We start from the raw sequence: 17,250 nt of genomic DNA, 5'->3' as shown, positions 1-17,250 counted from the left end.
TCACATGACTGCTCCTTACACGGAATACCAGGAAATCTTGACAGTAAACACATGCTTGCAGGATTTATAGGTCTGCCATTACAGAGAGCAACTTCTGACCTTTTTCAAAATTCTGGACAACCCCTTTAAGGAAATACCACTAATTAGCATGACGGCACTATATGGTATACAAAAAGGAAGTGCACCCACAAAGAGCACATGCTTCTTCTTACATATTGGGATTGTACCCTTTTTATTCAGGACAGATCTCGCATAGCATTACCTCACTCACTATCATGTCCAGCTGCAGTCTGTAGTCACATATTACCGGTTTCTCCTATGTGAAACACATTGCCAACCACAAGATGGCGGCCGCCGTCTCCCCATCTTACACACAGAGCTGGAGGCGGATGCAGCGCCGCTCACCTCGGAAGTGTTTAGATTCAGCATGGAATGAAGAGACCGGGGCTGCAGCCACAAGTAAACTCCCTGTTGTCACTATGGCAGCGCTCGTCAGATTAGGCGTAAGTAGTTATGTGTCAGAATACCCCCTATCGGGGTGAGTGAGTGGTATAGTCCGCAGCACCTGCAGAGCTGTTAATCGGGGCACATCATACAAGATAGGGGAGGTCTGGTGCACGTATAGTGATGATTTAAAGGTAGAGTGTGACACAAGGTGACCTCGTGTTCATGTGTCCATCAGTGAGCTCTGAGATCTCTCAGTCAGATATCTTGTCTATCCTATGAAGCTGCTACTTGTAGTAATGAAATATGATGTTATATAACATGTTATGTAACATGCAGTATAATCTATAGTAATGTAATGCAGAAGTGACAGCATTATGGTGTGTATTTCTGTTTCATCATCTTGCTGGACAGTGTCTATACTTCCCTCCCCTAGATGCATGTCTCTGAGATATGTTCTGTATGGTCGCTGTCGACTCTCACTGCCCTGTTGCATTTTATGTGCTTTCAGGTTCATGCACAAAGCCACATTACGTGTCCGTGCCGCAGGCAGCCGCATTACGTGTCCGTGCCGCAGGCAGCCGCATTACGTGTCCGTGCCGCAGGCTGCCGCATTAGGTGTCCGTGCCGCAGGCTGCCGCATTAGGTGTCCGTGCCGCAGTCTGCCGCCTTAAGTGTCCGTGCCGCAGTCTGCCGCCTTAAGTGTCCGTGCCGCAGTCTGCCGCCTTAAGTGTCCGTGCCGCAGTCTGCTGCCTTAAGTGTCCGTGCCGCAGTCTGCCGCCTTAAGTGTCCGTGCCGCAGGCTGCCGCCTTAAGTGTCCGTGCCGCAGGCTGCCGCCTTAAGTGTCCGTGCCGCAGGCTGCCGCCTTAAGTGTCCGTGCCGCAGGCTGCCGCCTTAAGTGTCCTTGCCGCATTACGTGTCCGTGCCACTCGGGCCGCATTACAGATCTGTGTTGCACGTGGCCGCATTAGGGCATGTTCCTGTGATTAGTGTTAGCAGCGTTTTCACTGCTTCCAAAACACTGTATTGTACAGAACCTGCACAGTGAATGGGACATATAGAAATTTCCTGCCCACTGTGCTTCTTTTTTCCACAGTGTAAACTGACCTGTGCACGGCTTCCCGATCTGCAGCATGTCAATTTATGCTGCGGAGACACGAATGTTCTCAGCTGGATAACAGTGAAAATCCACTGTTCCCAGAATTCTGATCGTGGGCACGGGCACTGCGTTCTCCCACAGAGAACACTCGCCTCTCCAGAAGAGGAATGATACTGAGTCTAGAACGTATTGTCTCTGGATCGTGTGCATGTAGACTTACGGGTCTGTCCCTCACACTGCCGCATTATGGGCCCGTACTAGGCAGCCATCCCCTTCCATGAATGGTTGGCGTGAGTATTTTGCTCGTGTGCTGCCTCTGCCTCTTTCATGGGGGCTGCAGTAACCTGCAGTGCATTAGTATTGTGACCTGGCATTAATAAACACAGCTGCCTTTTTTCTATGATGCTGATACATGCCACGTTGGCGTGACTGTGGCTGGCACCTGTGACCTGGATTCTTTCATTTTATTCGTAAATCCATTAAAAAGCAATGGTCCAAGGAGTTCAGAACAGCATTAACGCAGGAAAGTAGTGCAGATGGCACTATGCATTTCAGCGGTAAAACACGCCTTCTTCACGGTCCAGAATCTATATACATACACATTATATATATATATATATATATATATATATATATATATATATATATATATATATATATATATATATATACAGTTAGGTCCAGAAATATTTGGACAGTGACACAAGTTTTGTTATTTTAGCTGTTTACAAAAACATGTTCAGAAATACAATTATATATATAATATGGGCTGAAAGTGCACACTCCCAGCTGCAATATGAGAGTTTTCACATCCAAATCGGAGAAAGGGTTTAGGAATCATAGCTCTGTAATGCATAGCCTCCTCTTTTTCAAGGGACCAAAAGTAATTGGACAAGGGACTCTAAGGGCTGAATTAACTCTGAAGGCGTCTCCCTCGTTAACCTGTAATCAATGAAGTAGTTAAAAGGTCTGGGGTTGATTACAGGTGTGTGGTTTTGCATTTGGAAGCTGTTGCTGTGACCAGACAACATGCGGTCTAAGGAACTCTCAATTGAGGTGAAGCAGAACATCCTGAGGCTGAAAAAAAAGAAAAAATCCATCAGAGAGATAGCAGACATGCTTGGAGTAGCAAAATCAACAGTCGGGTACATTCTGAGAAAAAAGGAATTGACTGGTGAGCTTGGGAACTCAAAAAGGCCTGGGCGTCCACGGATGACAACAGTGGTGGATGATCGCCGCATACTTTCTTTGGTGAAGAAGAACCCATTCACAACATCAACTGAAGTCCAGAACACTCTCAGTGAGGTAGGTGTATCTGTCTCTAAGTCAACAGTAAAGAGAAGACTCCATGAAAGTAAATACAAAGGGTTCACATCTAGATGCAAACCATTCATCAATTCCAAAAATAGACAGGCCAGAGTTAAATTTGCTGAAAAACACCTCATGAAGCCAGCTCAGTTCTGGAAAAGTATTCTATGGACAGATGAGACAAAGATCAACCTGTACCAGAATGATGGGAAGAATAAAGTTTGGAGAAGAAAGGGAACGGCACATGATCCAAGGCACACCACATCCTCTGTAAAACATGGTGGAGGCAACGTGATGGCATGGGCATGCATGGCTTTCAATGGCACTGGGTCACTTGTGTTTATTGATGACATAACAGCAGACAAGAGTAGCCGGATGAATTCTGAAGTGTACCGGGATATACTTTCAGCCCAGATTCAGCCAAATGCCACAAAGTTGATGGACGGCGCTTCATAGTACAGATGGACAATGACCCCAAGCATACAGCCAAAGCTACCCAGAAGTTCATGAGTGCAAAAAAGTGGAACATTCTGCAATGGCCAAGTCAATCACCAGATCTTAACCCAATTGAGCATGCATTTCACTTGCTCAAATCCAGACTTAAGACGGAAAGACCCACAAACAAGCAAGACCTGAAGGTTGCGGCTGTAAAGGCCTGGCAAAGCATTAAGAAGGAGGAAACCCAGCGTTTGGTGATGTCCATGGGTTCCAGACTTAAGGCAGTGATTGCCTCCAAAGGATTCGCAACAAAATATTGAAAATAAAAATATTTTGTTTGGGTTTGGTTTATTTGTCCAATTACTTTTGACCTCCTAAAATGTGGAGTGTTTGTAAAGAAATGTGTATATATATTACAGTACAGACCAAAAGTTTGGACACACCTTCTCATTCATTGAGTTTTCTTTATTTGAGTCTGAAAATTGTAGATTCACATTGAAGGCATCAAAATTATGAATTAAAACATGTGGAATGAAATACTTAAAGTGTGAAACAACTGAAAATACGTCTTATATTCTAGGTTCTTCAAAGTAGCCACCTTTTGCTCTGATTACTACTTTGCACACTCTTGGCATTCTCTTGATGAGCTTCAAGAGGTAGTCACCGGAAATGGTTTTCCAACAGTCTTGAAGGAGTTCCCAGAGATGCTTAGCACTTGTTGGCCCTTTCGCCTTCACTCTGCGGTCCAGTTCACGCCCAAACCATCTCGATTGGGTTCAGGTCTGGTGACTGTGTAGGCCAGGTCATCTGGCGTAGCACCCTATCACTCTCCTGCTTGGTGAAATAGCCCTTACACAGCCTGGAGGTGTGTTTGGGGTCATTGTCCTGTTGAAAAATAAATGATGGTCCAACTAAACGCAAACAGGATGAAATAGCACGCCGCTGCAAGATGCTGTGGTAGGCATGCTGGTTCTGTAAGCCTTCAATTTTGAATAAATCCCCAACAGTGTCACCAGCAAAGCCCCCCCCCACACCATCACACCTCCTCCTCCATGCTTCACGGTGGGAACCAGGCATATAGAGTCCATCCGTTCACCTTTTCTACAAAGACAAGGTGGTTGGATCCAAAGATCTCAAATTTGGACTCATCAGACCAAAGCACAGATTTCCACTGGTCTAATGTCCATTCCTTGTGTTCTTTTGCCTAGACAAAAACAAGTCTCTTCTGCTTGTTGCCTGTCCTTAGCAGTGGTTTCCTAGCAGCTATTTTACCATGAAGGCCTGCTGCACAAAGTCTCCTCTTAAGGCTGGAGTCACACTTGCGATTAACTTGCACGAGTGCAATGCGAGAAAATCTCGCATTGCACTCGGTCCAATGTTAATCAATGAGGCAGCTCAGATCTATTTTTTTTTCTCAGTCCAAATCGGACTGAGAAAGAAATCGCAGCATGCTGCGTTTTTTTGTGAGTTCTTCGAACGAGTCTCTTCAATGCAAGTCTATCGGTGCGTGAAAAAAAAGGATGTCACTCGGACCATCCTAGTGACATCCGTTTTTCTCAATACATTTCACGCATGTAGCAGAGAACACTGTAAATGCTCCTATACATAACAGTACATGAGTAGCAGCTGCTGAGGAAAAAAACTGATTGCACACTGACAGCACACTGATGAAATGTGAGAAGAAATCGTGCTACTTTCTAGCATGAGAATCAGACCGATTTTTACACTCGTAAGTGTGATTCCAGCCTAACAGTTGTTCTAGAGATGAGAAGGTGTGTCCAAACTTTTGGTCTGTACTGTGTGTGTATGTATATGTATATGTATGTATGTGTGTATATGTATATATATATATATATATATATATATATATAATTAGTGCCTACAAGTAGTATTCAACCCCCTGCATATTTAGCAGGTTTACACATTCGGAATTAACTTGGCATTGTGACATTTGGACTGTAGATCAGCCTGGAAGTGTGAAATGCACTGCAGCAAAAAAGAATGTTATTTCTTTTTTTTTTTTTTTTAAATTGTGAAAAGTTTATTCAGAGGGTCATTTATTATTCAACCCCTCAAACCACCAGAATTCTGTTTTGGTTCCCCTAAAGTATTAAGAAGTATTTCAGGCACAAAGAACAATGAGCTTCACATGTTTGGATTAATTATCTCTTTTTCCAGCCTTTTCTGACTAATTAAGACCCTCCCCAAACTTGTGAACAGCACTCATACTTGGTCAACATGGGAAAGACAAAGGAGCATTCCAAGGCCATCAGAGACAAGATCGTGGAGGGTCACAAGGCTGGCAAGGGGTACAAAACCCTTTCCAAGGAGTTGGGCCTACCTGTCTCCACTGTTGGGAGCATCATCCAGAAGTGGAAGGCTTATGGAAGTACTGTTAGCCTTCCACGGCCTGGACAGCCTTTGAAAGTTTCCACCCGTGCCGAGGCCAGGCTTGTCAGAGGAGTCAAGGCTAACCCAAGGACAACAAGGAAGGAGCTCCGGGAAGATCTCATGGCAGTGGGGACATTGGTTTCAGTCAATACCATAAGTAACGTACTCCACCGCAATGGTCTCCGTTCCAGACGAGCCCGTAAGGTACCTTTACTTTCAAAGCGTCATGTCAAGGCTCGTCTACAGTTTGCTCATGATCACTTGGAGGACTCTGAGACAGACTGGTTCAAGGTTCTCTGGTCTGAAGAGACCAAGATCGAGATCTTTGGTGCCAACCACACACGTGACGTTTGGAGACTGGATGGCACTGCATACGACCCCAAGAATACCATCCCTACAGTCAAGCATGGTGGTGGCAGCATCATGCTGTGGGGCTGTTTCTCAGCCAAGGGGCCTGGCCATCTGGTCCGCATCCATGGGAAGATGGATAGCACGGCCTACCTGGAGATTTTGGCCAAGAACCTCCGCTCCTCCATCAAGGATCTTAAGATGGGTCGTCATTTCATCTTCCAAGAAGACAAGGACCCAAAGCACACAGCCAAGAAAACCAAGGCCTGGTTCAAGAGGGAAAAAATCAAGGTGTTGCAGTGGCCTAGTCAGTCTCCTGACCTTAACCCAATTGAAAACTTGTGGAAGGAGCTCAATATTAAAGTCCACATGAGACACCCAAAGAACCTAGATAACTTGGAGAAGATCTGCATGGAGGAGTGGGCCAAGATAACTCCAGAGACCTGTGCCGTCATATAGAAGAAGATTATTAGCTGTAATTGCAAACAAGGGTTATTCCACAAAATATTAAACCTAGGGGTTGAATAATAATTGACCCACACTTTTATGTTGAAAATTTATTAAAATTTTACTGAGCAACATAAATCTTACAAACCAACAAGTTATGCATCTGTTAATAAATCCTGCTCTTGTTGAAGTTTGCAGGCTCTAACTTATTTGCATCTTATCAAACCTAAATCTGCAGGGGGTTGAATACTAGTTGTAGGCACTGTGTGTGTGTATATATATATATATATATATATATATATATATATATATATATATATATATATATATATATATATATATATTATATAATTATATCTATTTATTTAATTATATTAATATATATATATTGTTGACTACCATTCTGCGGTGTATGCCGTACTCGTTACAATCAGTGACATTATCTGCATTTCTACCATTATTACAATTCACAGCGTTTTCTTTTAATTTATCTTGAGAAGCGTGAAGATTTTTGGGTGATTCTAAGAAAAATGACAATTGTTTGACGTGTTGCTCAGAGCTATACTGCTACAGGCCAGTGTCCTGCACAAACATGAACAATAAATGGCGCTCTGTCCCAGGACGGACCACTTCTGCTTTGAGTTCAATTACATACATTACTGTCTGATACACGACTTTTACATTTATGGCCTATCCTTAGGATATGTCGTCAATATGTGATTGATGGAAGTGCAGCACCCAGCACCCCCTCTAATTATCTGTATAGTGGCCGCATAATGCTCATACACCCCCTAATTGAATCAGTAGGTGGATGTGCAGTACCCGGCTGTGGCCACTATACTGTTGGCAGAGCTATGCAGCTGTGAAACTGAGCACTAATGGGAGTACCTGATCAGCCATGGTGCTGGGTGTCACACCGCCACCGCAGGGTTATTAATCCTAAGGACTGGCCATTTGTGTAAAACTCCCAGCCATTCCCTTTAGGTGTAAGTTTAGGTTTAGGGGAATTATGGTGTATTCTGCACTACTAAACCTGTCTTCAGTGGGCTCCTAAGTGCCCTCTAGTGGTGGGAACAGAACATATCAATTATGATTTAAATACCATACTATGAAGAAAAAGACATGGATCGCACATCCCAAAAATACAATGATATAAAGCCGCTAGGCAAAAAATTAAATAGAACATGAGGTTCTTTTGTTACCATTCTGATCAGATTGTATTAAGCCCACTGCCACGTCACGGCAAACCTCTTGAGTGGGTCCCTAACCTGACCTTTTTGTGTGGCACCGTGCACCGACCACCGCCGCAGCGACAAAGCGCCAGCAGGGCGGGCGACCTGATGCCTCACAGCACCCATGCTGCAAGTCAAAGCCCCCAAGGCTCCAGGCCGAGCCGCCCCACCGACAGCACACGGGTCGCACGGTGCCACACAAAAAGGTCAGGTTAGGGACCCACTCAAGAGGTTTGCCGTGACGTGGCAGTGGGCTTAATACAATCTGATCAGAATGGTAACAAAAGAACCTCATGTTCTATTTAATTTTTTGCCTAGCGGCTTTAGATCATTGTATTTTTGGGATGTGCGATCCATGTCTTTTTCTTCATAGTATGGTCAATTATGATTTAAAGCACTTCTCCAGCATTTTTTTTTCTATTTTAGCGCTGGAGTGGTACTGTAAATGTAAGTCTCCTGTATTATACTCACCTGCCGCCTTCTTCATCTTGTTCTACCATCGCTCCAGTCGGGTCTCCAGTGATTTGTTGCCTGCCGGCAGGTCTAGTATTTCATACAGCACACTGGAAGTCAAGATAGAATCACAGAATGGTAGAGTTTGAGTGGACCTCCTGGGTCATCTAGTCCAACCCCCTGCTCAAAGCAGGATTCACTAAATCATCCCAGACAGATGTCTGTTCAACCTCCTTTTTAAAGACTTCCATTGAAGGAAAACTCACCAACTCTCGTGGCAGCCTGTTCCACTTGTTGATCACCCTCACTATCAAAAAGTTTTTTTCTAATATCTAATCTGTGTTTCCTCCCCATCAGTTTCATCCCATTGCTTCTAGTCTTTCCTTGTGAGAATGAGTCCAAGGTCACATCCATATACAACTCTGAAAACCAAACTTCTGACTTTTGGCCAGTCATAACTCACAGTCATAAGATGGCACTGCAGGACAGGTATGGTGCTGAGAAAGGATGAAGCTGCCAGAGGTGAATATAAGTCTGGGCCAGCAGACTTTCATATTTAAAGCGCCACTAAAGCTCTGAAACAAATCTCCCCCTAAGTGGTATTTTAAAAGGCTTTGGGAAAAAAAGGAACATGGGGAGAAGTGGCCTAAATTCTATATATATATATATATATATATATATATATATATATATATATATATATATATATATATATATATATATATATATATATATATATATATATATATATATATATATATTATATACCTGTGTGTGTGTCTCTCGATCTCTCTCGATCTCTCTCTCTCGATCTCTCTCTCTCTCGATCTCGATCTCTCTCTCTCGATCTCTCTCGATCTCTCTCTCTCGATCTCTCTCTCTCGATCTCTCTCTCTCGATCTCTCTCTCTCTCGATCTCTCTCTCTCTCGATCTCTCTCTCTCGATCTCTCTCTCTCTCGATCTCGATCTCTCTCTCTCGATCTCTCTCTCTCGATCTCTCTCTCTCGATCTCTCTCTCTCGATCTCTCTCTCTCTCTCGATCTCTCTCTCTCTCTCGATCTCTCTCGATCTCTCTCTCTCGATCTCTCTCTCTCGATCTCTCTCTCTCTCGATCTCTCTCTCTCTCGATCTCTCTCTCTCGATCTCTCTCTCTCTCGATCTCGATCTCTCTCTCTCGATCTCTCTCTCTCGATCTCTCTCTCTCTCTCTCTCTCTCTCTCGATCTCTCTCTCTCGATCTCTCTCTCTCGATCTCTCTCTCTCTCGATCTCTCTCTCTCGATCTCTCTCTCTCGATCTCTCTCTCTCTCTCTCGATCTCTCGATCTCGATCTCTCTCTCTCGATCTCTCGATCTCGATCTCTCGATCTCTCTCTCTCGATCTCGATCTCTCTCTCTCGATCTCTCTCGATCTCTCTCTCTCGATCTCTCTCTCTCGATCTCTCTCTCTCGATCTCTCTCTCTCTCGATCTCTCTCTCTCGATCTCTCTCTCTCTCGATCTCTCTCTCTCTCGATCTCTCTCTCTCTCGATCTCTCTCTCTCTCGATCTCGATCTCTCGATCTCTCGATCTCGATCTCGATCTCTCGATCTCGATCTCTCTCTCTCGATCTCTCTCTCTCGATCTCTCTCTCTCTCGATCTCTCTCTCTCTCGATCTCTCTCTCTCTCGATCTCTCTCTCTCTATCTCTCGATCTCGATCTCTCTCTCTCGATCTCTCTCTCTCGATCTCTCTCTCTCTCGATCTCTCTCTCTCTCTCGATCTCTCTCTCTCTCGATCTCTCTCTCTCTCGATCTCTCTCTCTCTCGATCTCTCTCTCTCTCGATCTCTCTCTCTCGATCTCTCTCTCTCTCGATCTCTCTCTCTCGATCTCTCTCTCTCGATCTCTCTCTCTCGATCTCTCTCTCTCGATCTCTCTCTCTCGATCTCTCTCTCTCGATCTCTCTCTCTCGATCTCTCTCTCTCGATCTCTCTCTCTCGATCTCTCTCTCTCGATCTCTCTCTCTCGATCTCTCTCTCTCGATCTCTCTCGATCTCTCTCGATCTCTCTCGATCTCTCTCGATCTCTCTCGATCTCTCTCGATCTCTCTCGATCTCTCTCGATCTCTCTCTCGATCTCTCTCTCTCGATCTCTCTCTCTCGATCTCTCTCTCTCGATCTCTCTCTCTCGATCTCTCTCTCTCGATCTCTCTCTCTCGATCTCTCTCTCGATCTCTCTCTCGATCTCTCTCTCGATCTCTCTCTCGATCTCTCTCTCGATCTCTCTCTCGATCTCTCTCTCGATCTCTCTCTCGATCTCTCTCTCGATCTCTCTCTCGATCTCTCTCTCTCTCGATCTCTCTCTCTCTCGATCTCTCTCTCTCTCGATCTCTCTCTCTCTCGATCTCTCTCTCTCTCGATCTCTCTCTCTCTCGATCTCTCTCTCTCTCGATCTCTCTCTCTCTCGATCTCTCTCGATCTCTCTCTCGATCTCTCTCTCTCTCGATCTCTCTCTCTCTCGATCTCTCTCGATCTCTCTCTCGATCTCTCTCTCGATCTCTCTCTCTCTCGATCTCTCTCTCTCTCGATCTCTCTCTCTCTCGATCTCTCTCTCTCTCGATCTCTCTCTCTCTCGATCTCTCTCTCTCTCGATCTCTCTCTCTCTCGATCTCTCTCTCTCTCGATCTCTCTCTCTCTCGATCTCTCTCTCTCTCGATCTCTCTCTCTCTCGATCTCTCTCTCTCTCGATCTCTCTCTCTCTCGATCTCTCTCTCTCTCGATCTCTCTCTCTCGATCTCTCTCTCTCGATCTCTCTCTCTCGATCTCTCTCTCTCGATCTCTCTCTCTCGATCTCTCTCTCTCGATCTCTCTCTCTCGATCTCTCTCTCTCGATCTCTCTCTCTCGATCTCTCTCGATCTCTCTCGATCTCTCTCGATCTCTCTCGATCTCTCTCGATCTCTCTCGATCTCTCTCGATCTCTCTCGATCTCTCTCGATCTCTCTCGATCTCTCTCGATCTCTCTCGATCTCTCTCGATCTCTCTCTCGATCTCTCTCTCGATCTCTCTCTCTCGATCTCTCTCTCTCGATCTCTCTCTCTCGATCTCTCTCTCTCGATCTCTCTCTCTCGATCTCTCTCTCTCTCGATCTCTCTCTCGATCTCTCTCTCGATCTCTCTCTCGATCTCTCTCTCGATCTCTCTCTCGATCTCTCTCTCTCGATCTCTCTCTCTCTCGATCTCTCTCTCTCTCGATCTCTCTCTCTCTCGATCTCTCTCTCTCTCGATCTCTCTCTCTCTCGATCTCTCTCTCTCTCGATCTCTCTCTCTCTCGATCTCTCTCTCTCTCGATCTCTCTCGATCTCTCTCTCGATCTCTCTCTCGATCTCTCTCTCGATCTCTCTCTCGATCTCTCTCTCGATCTCTCTCTCGATCTCTCTCTCGATCTCTCTCTCGATCTCTCTCTCGATCTCTCTCTCGATCTCTCTCTCTCTCGATCTCTCTCTCTCTCGATCTCTCTCGATCTCTCTCTCTCTCGATCTCTCTCTCTCTCGATCTCTCTCTCTCTCGATCTCTCTCTCTCTCGATCTCTCTCTCTCTCGATCTCTCTCTCTCTCTCGATCTCTCTCTCTCTCTCGATCTCTCTCTCTCTCTCGATCTCTCTCTCTCTCTCGATCTCTCTCTCTCTCTCTCGATCTCTCTCTCTCTCTCGATCTCTCTCTCTCTCTCGATCTCTCTCTCTCTCTCGATCTCTCTCTCTCTCGATCTCTCTCTCTCGATCTCTCTCTCTCGATCTCTCAAATTCAAATTCAAATTCAAATATGCTTTATTGGCAGGACCAAAATACAATTAGTGTTGCCAAAGCAAGAGAAATACAGTAAGTGTGGTGGGAGGGGATCAGGGTTATGGGGAGTTGGGGGGCACAATTTGGGCTCTGACAGTCCATTTAGGGGTCTTAGGTTCCCCTCAGCTTATGACATGTGGTGACATATTGGGCGGCGATCTCCACCATTGATTCCTCTTCCCCCAGTAGGAGGCGGAGTTTCATGTCCTCATCCATGGATGGAAAGCCCGGGCTATGGGTGGTAAATTTCTGGAAGTGGGAGCCCCTCACTGCTGAGTATTTGTCACAGTGCAGTAGGAAATGCGTCTCGTCCTCCAGAGCCCCCTGCTGGCAGTGCTGGCACAGTCTGTTCTCTCGCGGCTTGTATGTCTGTCGGTGCCGCCCTGTTTCCACCTCTAGGCTGTGGGCACTCAGTCTGTACAGGCTCAGGGTCTGCCTGTCTTTGGGGTGGCGTAGCCTTTCCAGATATGGGGCCAGAGTGTAGTCCCTCCGCAGTGACCGGTAGATGGTGAGTTTCTGGGAGTTCTCTAATTCACTCTTCCAGTCCTCTATGTATTGCATCTTGCAGCTCTCTGAGATCTCTTTATTTGGGCTTTTGTCAGGGGGTGTTGCTGACTTTGGCTGGACTGGCTGCCGGGGTTCCTGGCTTGCTCTGGGCTCCGGCTCAGCAGGGCTTTATGATGGGTAGGAGCTGGGGTTGCTGTTCTGTGTGTGTGCCTGGTGTGATAGCGCCCTCTTGTGTATAGTGAACCATAAGGGGAATCGGCCCAGCTCTGCCCTACAGGCTATGTTTGAGGTGCTGCGATGGACTTGGAGGAGATATTTACAGAACTCCATGTGAAAGACTTCGGTAGGGCTGGAATCCCACTTTGTGTGGTCTGGGTAGGTCACTGGGCCCATACCTCGCTGCCATATAGCAGTATAGGGGTGTATGACGCTGTCAAATATCTTGAGCCAGACTCTCACAAGGTGGTTTGAGGTGGTACAGTTGTCTTCTGATGGCATAGAAGGTTCTGCATGCTTTTCCTTTCAGGGCTTCTGCTGCTTGCTTGAGGCTCCCGTTATTGCTTAGCTCCAGACCGAGGTAGGTGTAGCTGCTGGTGTTCTCCAGCGTGGAGCCATTTAATGTGAAGGAGGGAGTGTTTATTTTGTTCTGGTTCCTCTTCTGAAACACCATGACTTTGGTCTTCTTTTGGTTGATGGGAAGCGCCCATGTGGTGCTGAATGTTTCCAGTACTGCCAGGCTATCTTGGAGGCCTCTTTCAGTTGGGGAGAGTAGCAGGAGGTCATCTGCGTACAGCAGGAACTTCACCTCTCGGTCATGCAGACTGAGCCTGGAGTGGGGGAGGACTCTAGAGCTGTTGCTAGTCCATTTATATAGATGTTGAATAGAGTTGGACTCAGGCTGCAGCCCTGTCTGACCCCACGGCCCCTGTCGGAAGAAAGCCGTCCTCTTCCGTTCACCTTCACGCTGCACCGGTTCTCAGTGTATGAGCTCTTGATCACGTCGTAGGTCCTGCCACCTATTCCGCTCTCCAGGAGTTCAGGAACAGGCCTGGATGCCACACTGAGTCAAAGGCCTTTTGAAGTCCACGAAACATGCAAATATTTTCCCCCTGTTTTTTGTCGTGGACGTGGCTTGATGAGGCTTTGCAGGGTGTAAATGTGGTCCGTGGTGCGGTGGTTTGGCATGACCCAGCTTGGCTTCTGCTGAGGACGTCACCCCTGGGTGAGGAAGGCGATAATCCTTTTATTAATGATGCTGTTAAACAGTTTTCCCAGAATGCTGTTGACACAGATCCCTCTGTAGTTTGCTGGGTCATATCGGTCTCCATCCTTGTAGATGGGCGTTATGAGACCTTGATTCCAGCTTTGAGGGAAGTAGCCGGCACTCAGGACGTGGGGTGAATAGTTTAGCCAGTGCTGCATGAATATCTGGGGAACTGTATTGATCATCTCTGGCAGTATGCCGTCACTGCCCGCGGCCTTCTTAGATTTTAGCAGTTTTGATTCTGTCTTTTATTTCCAGCACACTGATTGTATGTCCAGAGGATTTGAAAGTCCTTGATTGTCTCCTCCATGTCCCTCAGTTTTAGTCATTATATGCTCTTGTTCTGGGGTTAGGTCGTCTTCTGGGATATTCTTGTAGAGGCCCTTGAAGTAGCTGTGCCAGATGTTGGCCATTTTGAATGTGGAGGGTACTTTGCTTGGGACTTGTACCGATATGGCTCCATGTCTCCCAGAATGAGTTATCCTGGAGGGAGTCTTCGAGCTGCTGCAGTTTGTGGGAGATGTGCTTTTGTTTTTTCTCCTTGAGGGTTCGCTTGTATTGCCTCTGTAGGGTGTCATGGACCACTCTTAGCTCCTTGTTGTCCGGGTCTCTGTGTTTTTGATTTGAGGCTATCCTTAGGGAGTTGCGCAGTGTCTTGCATTCTTTATCAAACCATTTTTGGCCTTGTTTATTTGTAGGTCTCTTGGAGTTGGTCCTTCTGAGGCCTGCTAGCTCTGCACATGGTATATAGGATGTTATTAAAGTCGTTTACTGCCAGGTTGACCCCTTGCTGGTTTGATGTATAGGATTTTGTGTGAAAGTTTACAAGCAGCTCTTTAATCTCTGTTCTGTTGGTCGTGTTGGTGTATTCAATGGCTAACTGTTTGGACCACTTGAAGGATGGTGGCAAATTGTGGAGACCGCTCAAGTGGGGCTTTTGTGTGGGTGGACTTGTCCGTGGATCTCAGGTACAAGCAGTGTCTGGTTGTGGTCTGACATGTGGGTGTCGGGGGTGACTATGAAGGCATTCATGTTTGCTGGGTCCATGTCTGGGTATGGCATAATCCACTACACTACTGCCCGTGTGGGAGTTTAGTGTAAATCTCCCTAATGAGTCCCCCCTGGTGCGCCCGTTCAGTATATGCAGCCCCAAGCTCCGGCACAGGTTCAGCAGTTTTCTGCCGCTTTATTCACCACTCTGTCATAGCTGTTTCTTGTTGTCTGTACTGAGTCTCTGTAGAAGGGCTCATCTCCCAGGACGTATGTGTTTCCGTCAGGTGACAGGTAGTCCTCTCTGTACCTGTCCTGGCGTTCAGGTCTCACAGATGAGCACCTTACCTTTGACTGGAATTGGGCAGCCTCCCTCTGAAGTTCCTCGTAGATGTCCGGCTTATAGTATGGGGATTCTGATGAGGGATGTAGGCTGCGCAGAGGTAGATGTCCTGCTGAGAGGTGAGGATGGAGCTGCTTATCTGCATCCAGATATGGCTTTCTCCTCTTTTTATTGCCTTGATATGTTCTTGGATCTCTCCCTTGTACCATATTAGTATGCCCCTGAGCAGCGGCCATGTTTGGTGTTCTTGTTTTTCTGGGCGGAGACAGAAAATTCCTTGGTATCCCATGGGTGCGAGAGATTCCTCCTCTGCCCGGGCCCATGTCTCCAGGAGGATCTGGATGTCAATGTTCTTTAGCCTTTGTTTGAAGTCTGGGTCATTTGTCTTGGACCCAAAAGCTGAGGCATTCAATCCTTGAATGTTCCAGCTGCTGATAACTAAGGATGTCATATTTAGTTGATATACCTTATAATGAGGAAGGATAGATTTTCATAGGACATAACCGGATTTAGTGGTGGGTTTGGGTGGCATATTTTAGTAGTGTCCTAAGAGTTTGCTGCACAATGTGTTGAGCAATGTCCTTATTTCTGCATGTGCTGCCCTCTGTTGCTTTGTATTGCCATTTTGGGGCATGTGGTCTTGAGTATTTCTGCATCTCTGTGGACTCTCTCCAGGGGTCTCTGTGGGCTGCCATCTGTTGGTGGTGTCTTGCTTGTGGTCTTGGAGGTCTGTTTAGAACCATGTCCTTTAGCTCTCTTGCTAGATGGCTGACCTCCTTGTTTATTGAGGTGTTTGTCGTCATAGAGGTGATGGAGCGTTATTTCGGGGTGTCTTGCCAGCTGTATGTTTGGTGCTGAGGTAATACTGGCGGCCAGCTCTGAGTTGATTTTGCTGGGTTATTTGTTGGTGTACATCTTTCCCTTGGAAGCAGGGCAGACAGGATTATTTTGGTTCTGGGGAATTTTTGCTGGGCTGCTAGTGCGAGTTTTGATAGGTCCTTTGTGACTGTCTTTTGGTGGATATCGTATGTGCCGGTGTGTAGTATGAGTATCTCGATCTCGATCTCTCTCTCGATCTCTTCTCTCTCTCTCGATCTCTCTTCTCTCTCTCTCGATCTCTCTCGATCTCTCTCTCTCGATCTCTCTCTCTCGATCTCGATCTCTCTCTCTCGATCTCTCTCCGATCTCTCTCTCTCGATCTCTCTCGATCTCTCTCTCTCGATCTCTCTCTCTCGATCTCGATCTCTCTCTCTCTCGATCTCTCTCGATCTCTCTCGATCTCTCTCTCTCGATCTCTCTCTCTCGATCTCTCTCTCTCGATCTCTCTCTCTCGATCTCTCTCTCTCGATCTCGATCTCTCGATCTCTCGATCTCTCTCTCTCGATCTCTCTCTCTCGATCTCGATCTCTCTCTCTCTCGATCTCTCTCGATCTCTCTCGATCTCTCTCTCTCGATCTCTCTCTCTCGATCTCTCTCTCTCGATCTCTCTCTCTCGATCTCTCTCTCTCGATCTCGATCTCTCGATCTCTCGATCTCTCGATCTCGATCTCTCTCTCTCTCGATCTCTCTCTCTCTCGATCTCTCTCTCTCTCGATCTCTCTCTCTCTCCGATCTCTCTCTCTCTCGATCTCTCTCTCTCTCGATCTCTCTCTCTCTCGATCTCTCTCTCTCTCGATCTCTCTCTCTCTCGATCTCTCTCTCTCGATCTCTCTCTCTCGATCTCTCTCTCTCGATCTCTCTCTCTCGATCTCTCTCTCTCTCTCTCGATCTCTCTCTCTCGATCTCTCTCTCAAATTCAAATTCAAATATGCTTTATTGGCAGGACCAAAATACAATTAGTGTTGCCAAAGCAAGAGAAATACAGTAAGTGTGGTGGGAGGGGATCAGGGTTATGGGGAGTTGGGGGGCACAATTTGGGCTCTCTCTCTCTCGATCCTCTCTCTCTCTCTCGATCTCTCTCTCTCTCTCGATCTCTCTCTCTCTCTCTCTCTCTCTCTCTCGATCTCTCTCTCTCTCTCTCTCGATCTCTCTCTCTCTCTCTCGAATCTCTCTCTCGATCTCTCTCTCTCTCTCTCTCTCTCTCTCTCTCTCTCCTCTCTCTCTCGATCTCGATCTCGATCTCTCTCTCGATCTCTCTCTCTCTCTCGATCCTCTCTCTCTCTCTCAAT

The 17,250-nt window shown here is 46.5% G+C and overlaps 1 protein-coding gene across 1 annotated transcript in view; it reads left to right on the top strand.

Moving 5' to 3' along the window:
• The first annotated feature begins 411 nt into the window (after positions 1-411).
• The window catches only part of UQCC1 (ubiquinol-cytochrome c reductase complex assembly factor 1), a 213,519-nt gene continuing 196,680 nt past the window's right edge, over positions 412-17,250 (top strand). The window contains exon 1 of the mRNA XM_075350030.1: positions 412-503. Coding sequence (XP_075206145.1) covers positions 480-503 — 24 coding nt within the window. The 5' untranslated portion in view covers positions 412-479. The remainder of the gene's footprint in view (positions 504-17,250) is intronic.

This window comes from Anomaloglossus baeobatrachus, chromosome 5 (assembly GCF_048569485.1).
Source record: "Anomaloglossus baeobatrachus isolate aAnoBae1 chromosome 5, aAnoBae1.hap1, whole genome shotgun sequence".
NCBI lineage: Eukaryota > Metazoa > Chordata > Amphibia > Anura > Aromobatidae > Anomaloglossus > Anomaloglossus baeobatrachus.
The sequence above is the reverse complement of the archived record's forward strand: the minus strand, read 5'-3'. Positions and strand labels throughout refer to the sequence as shown.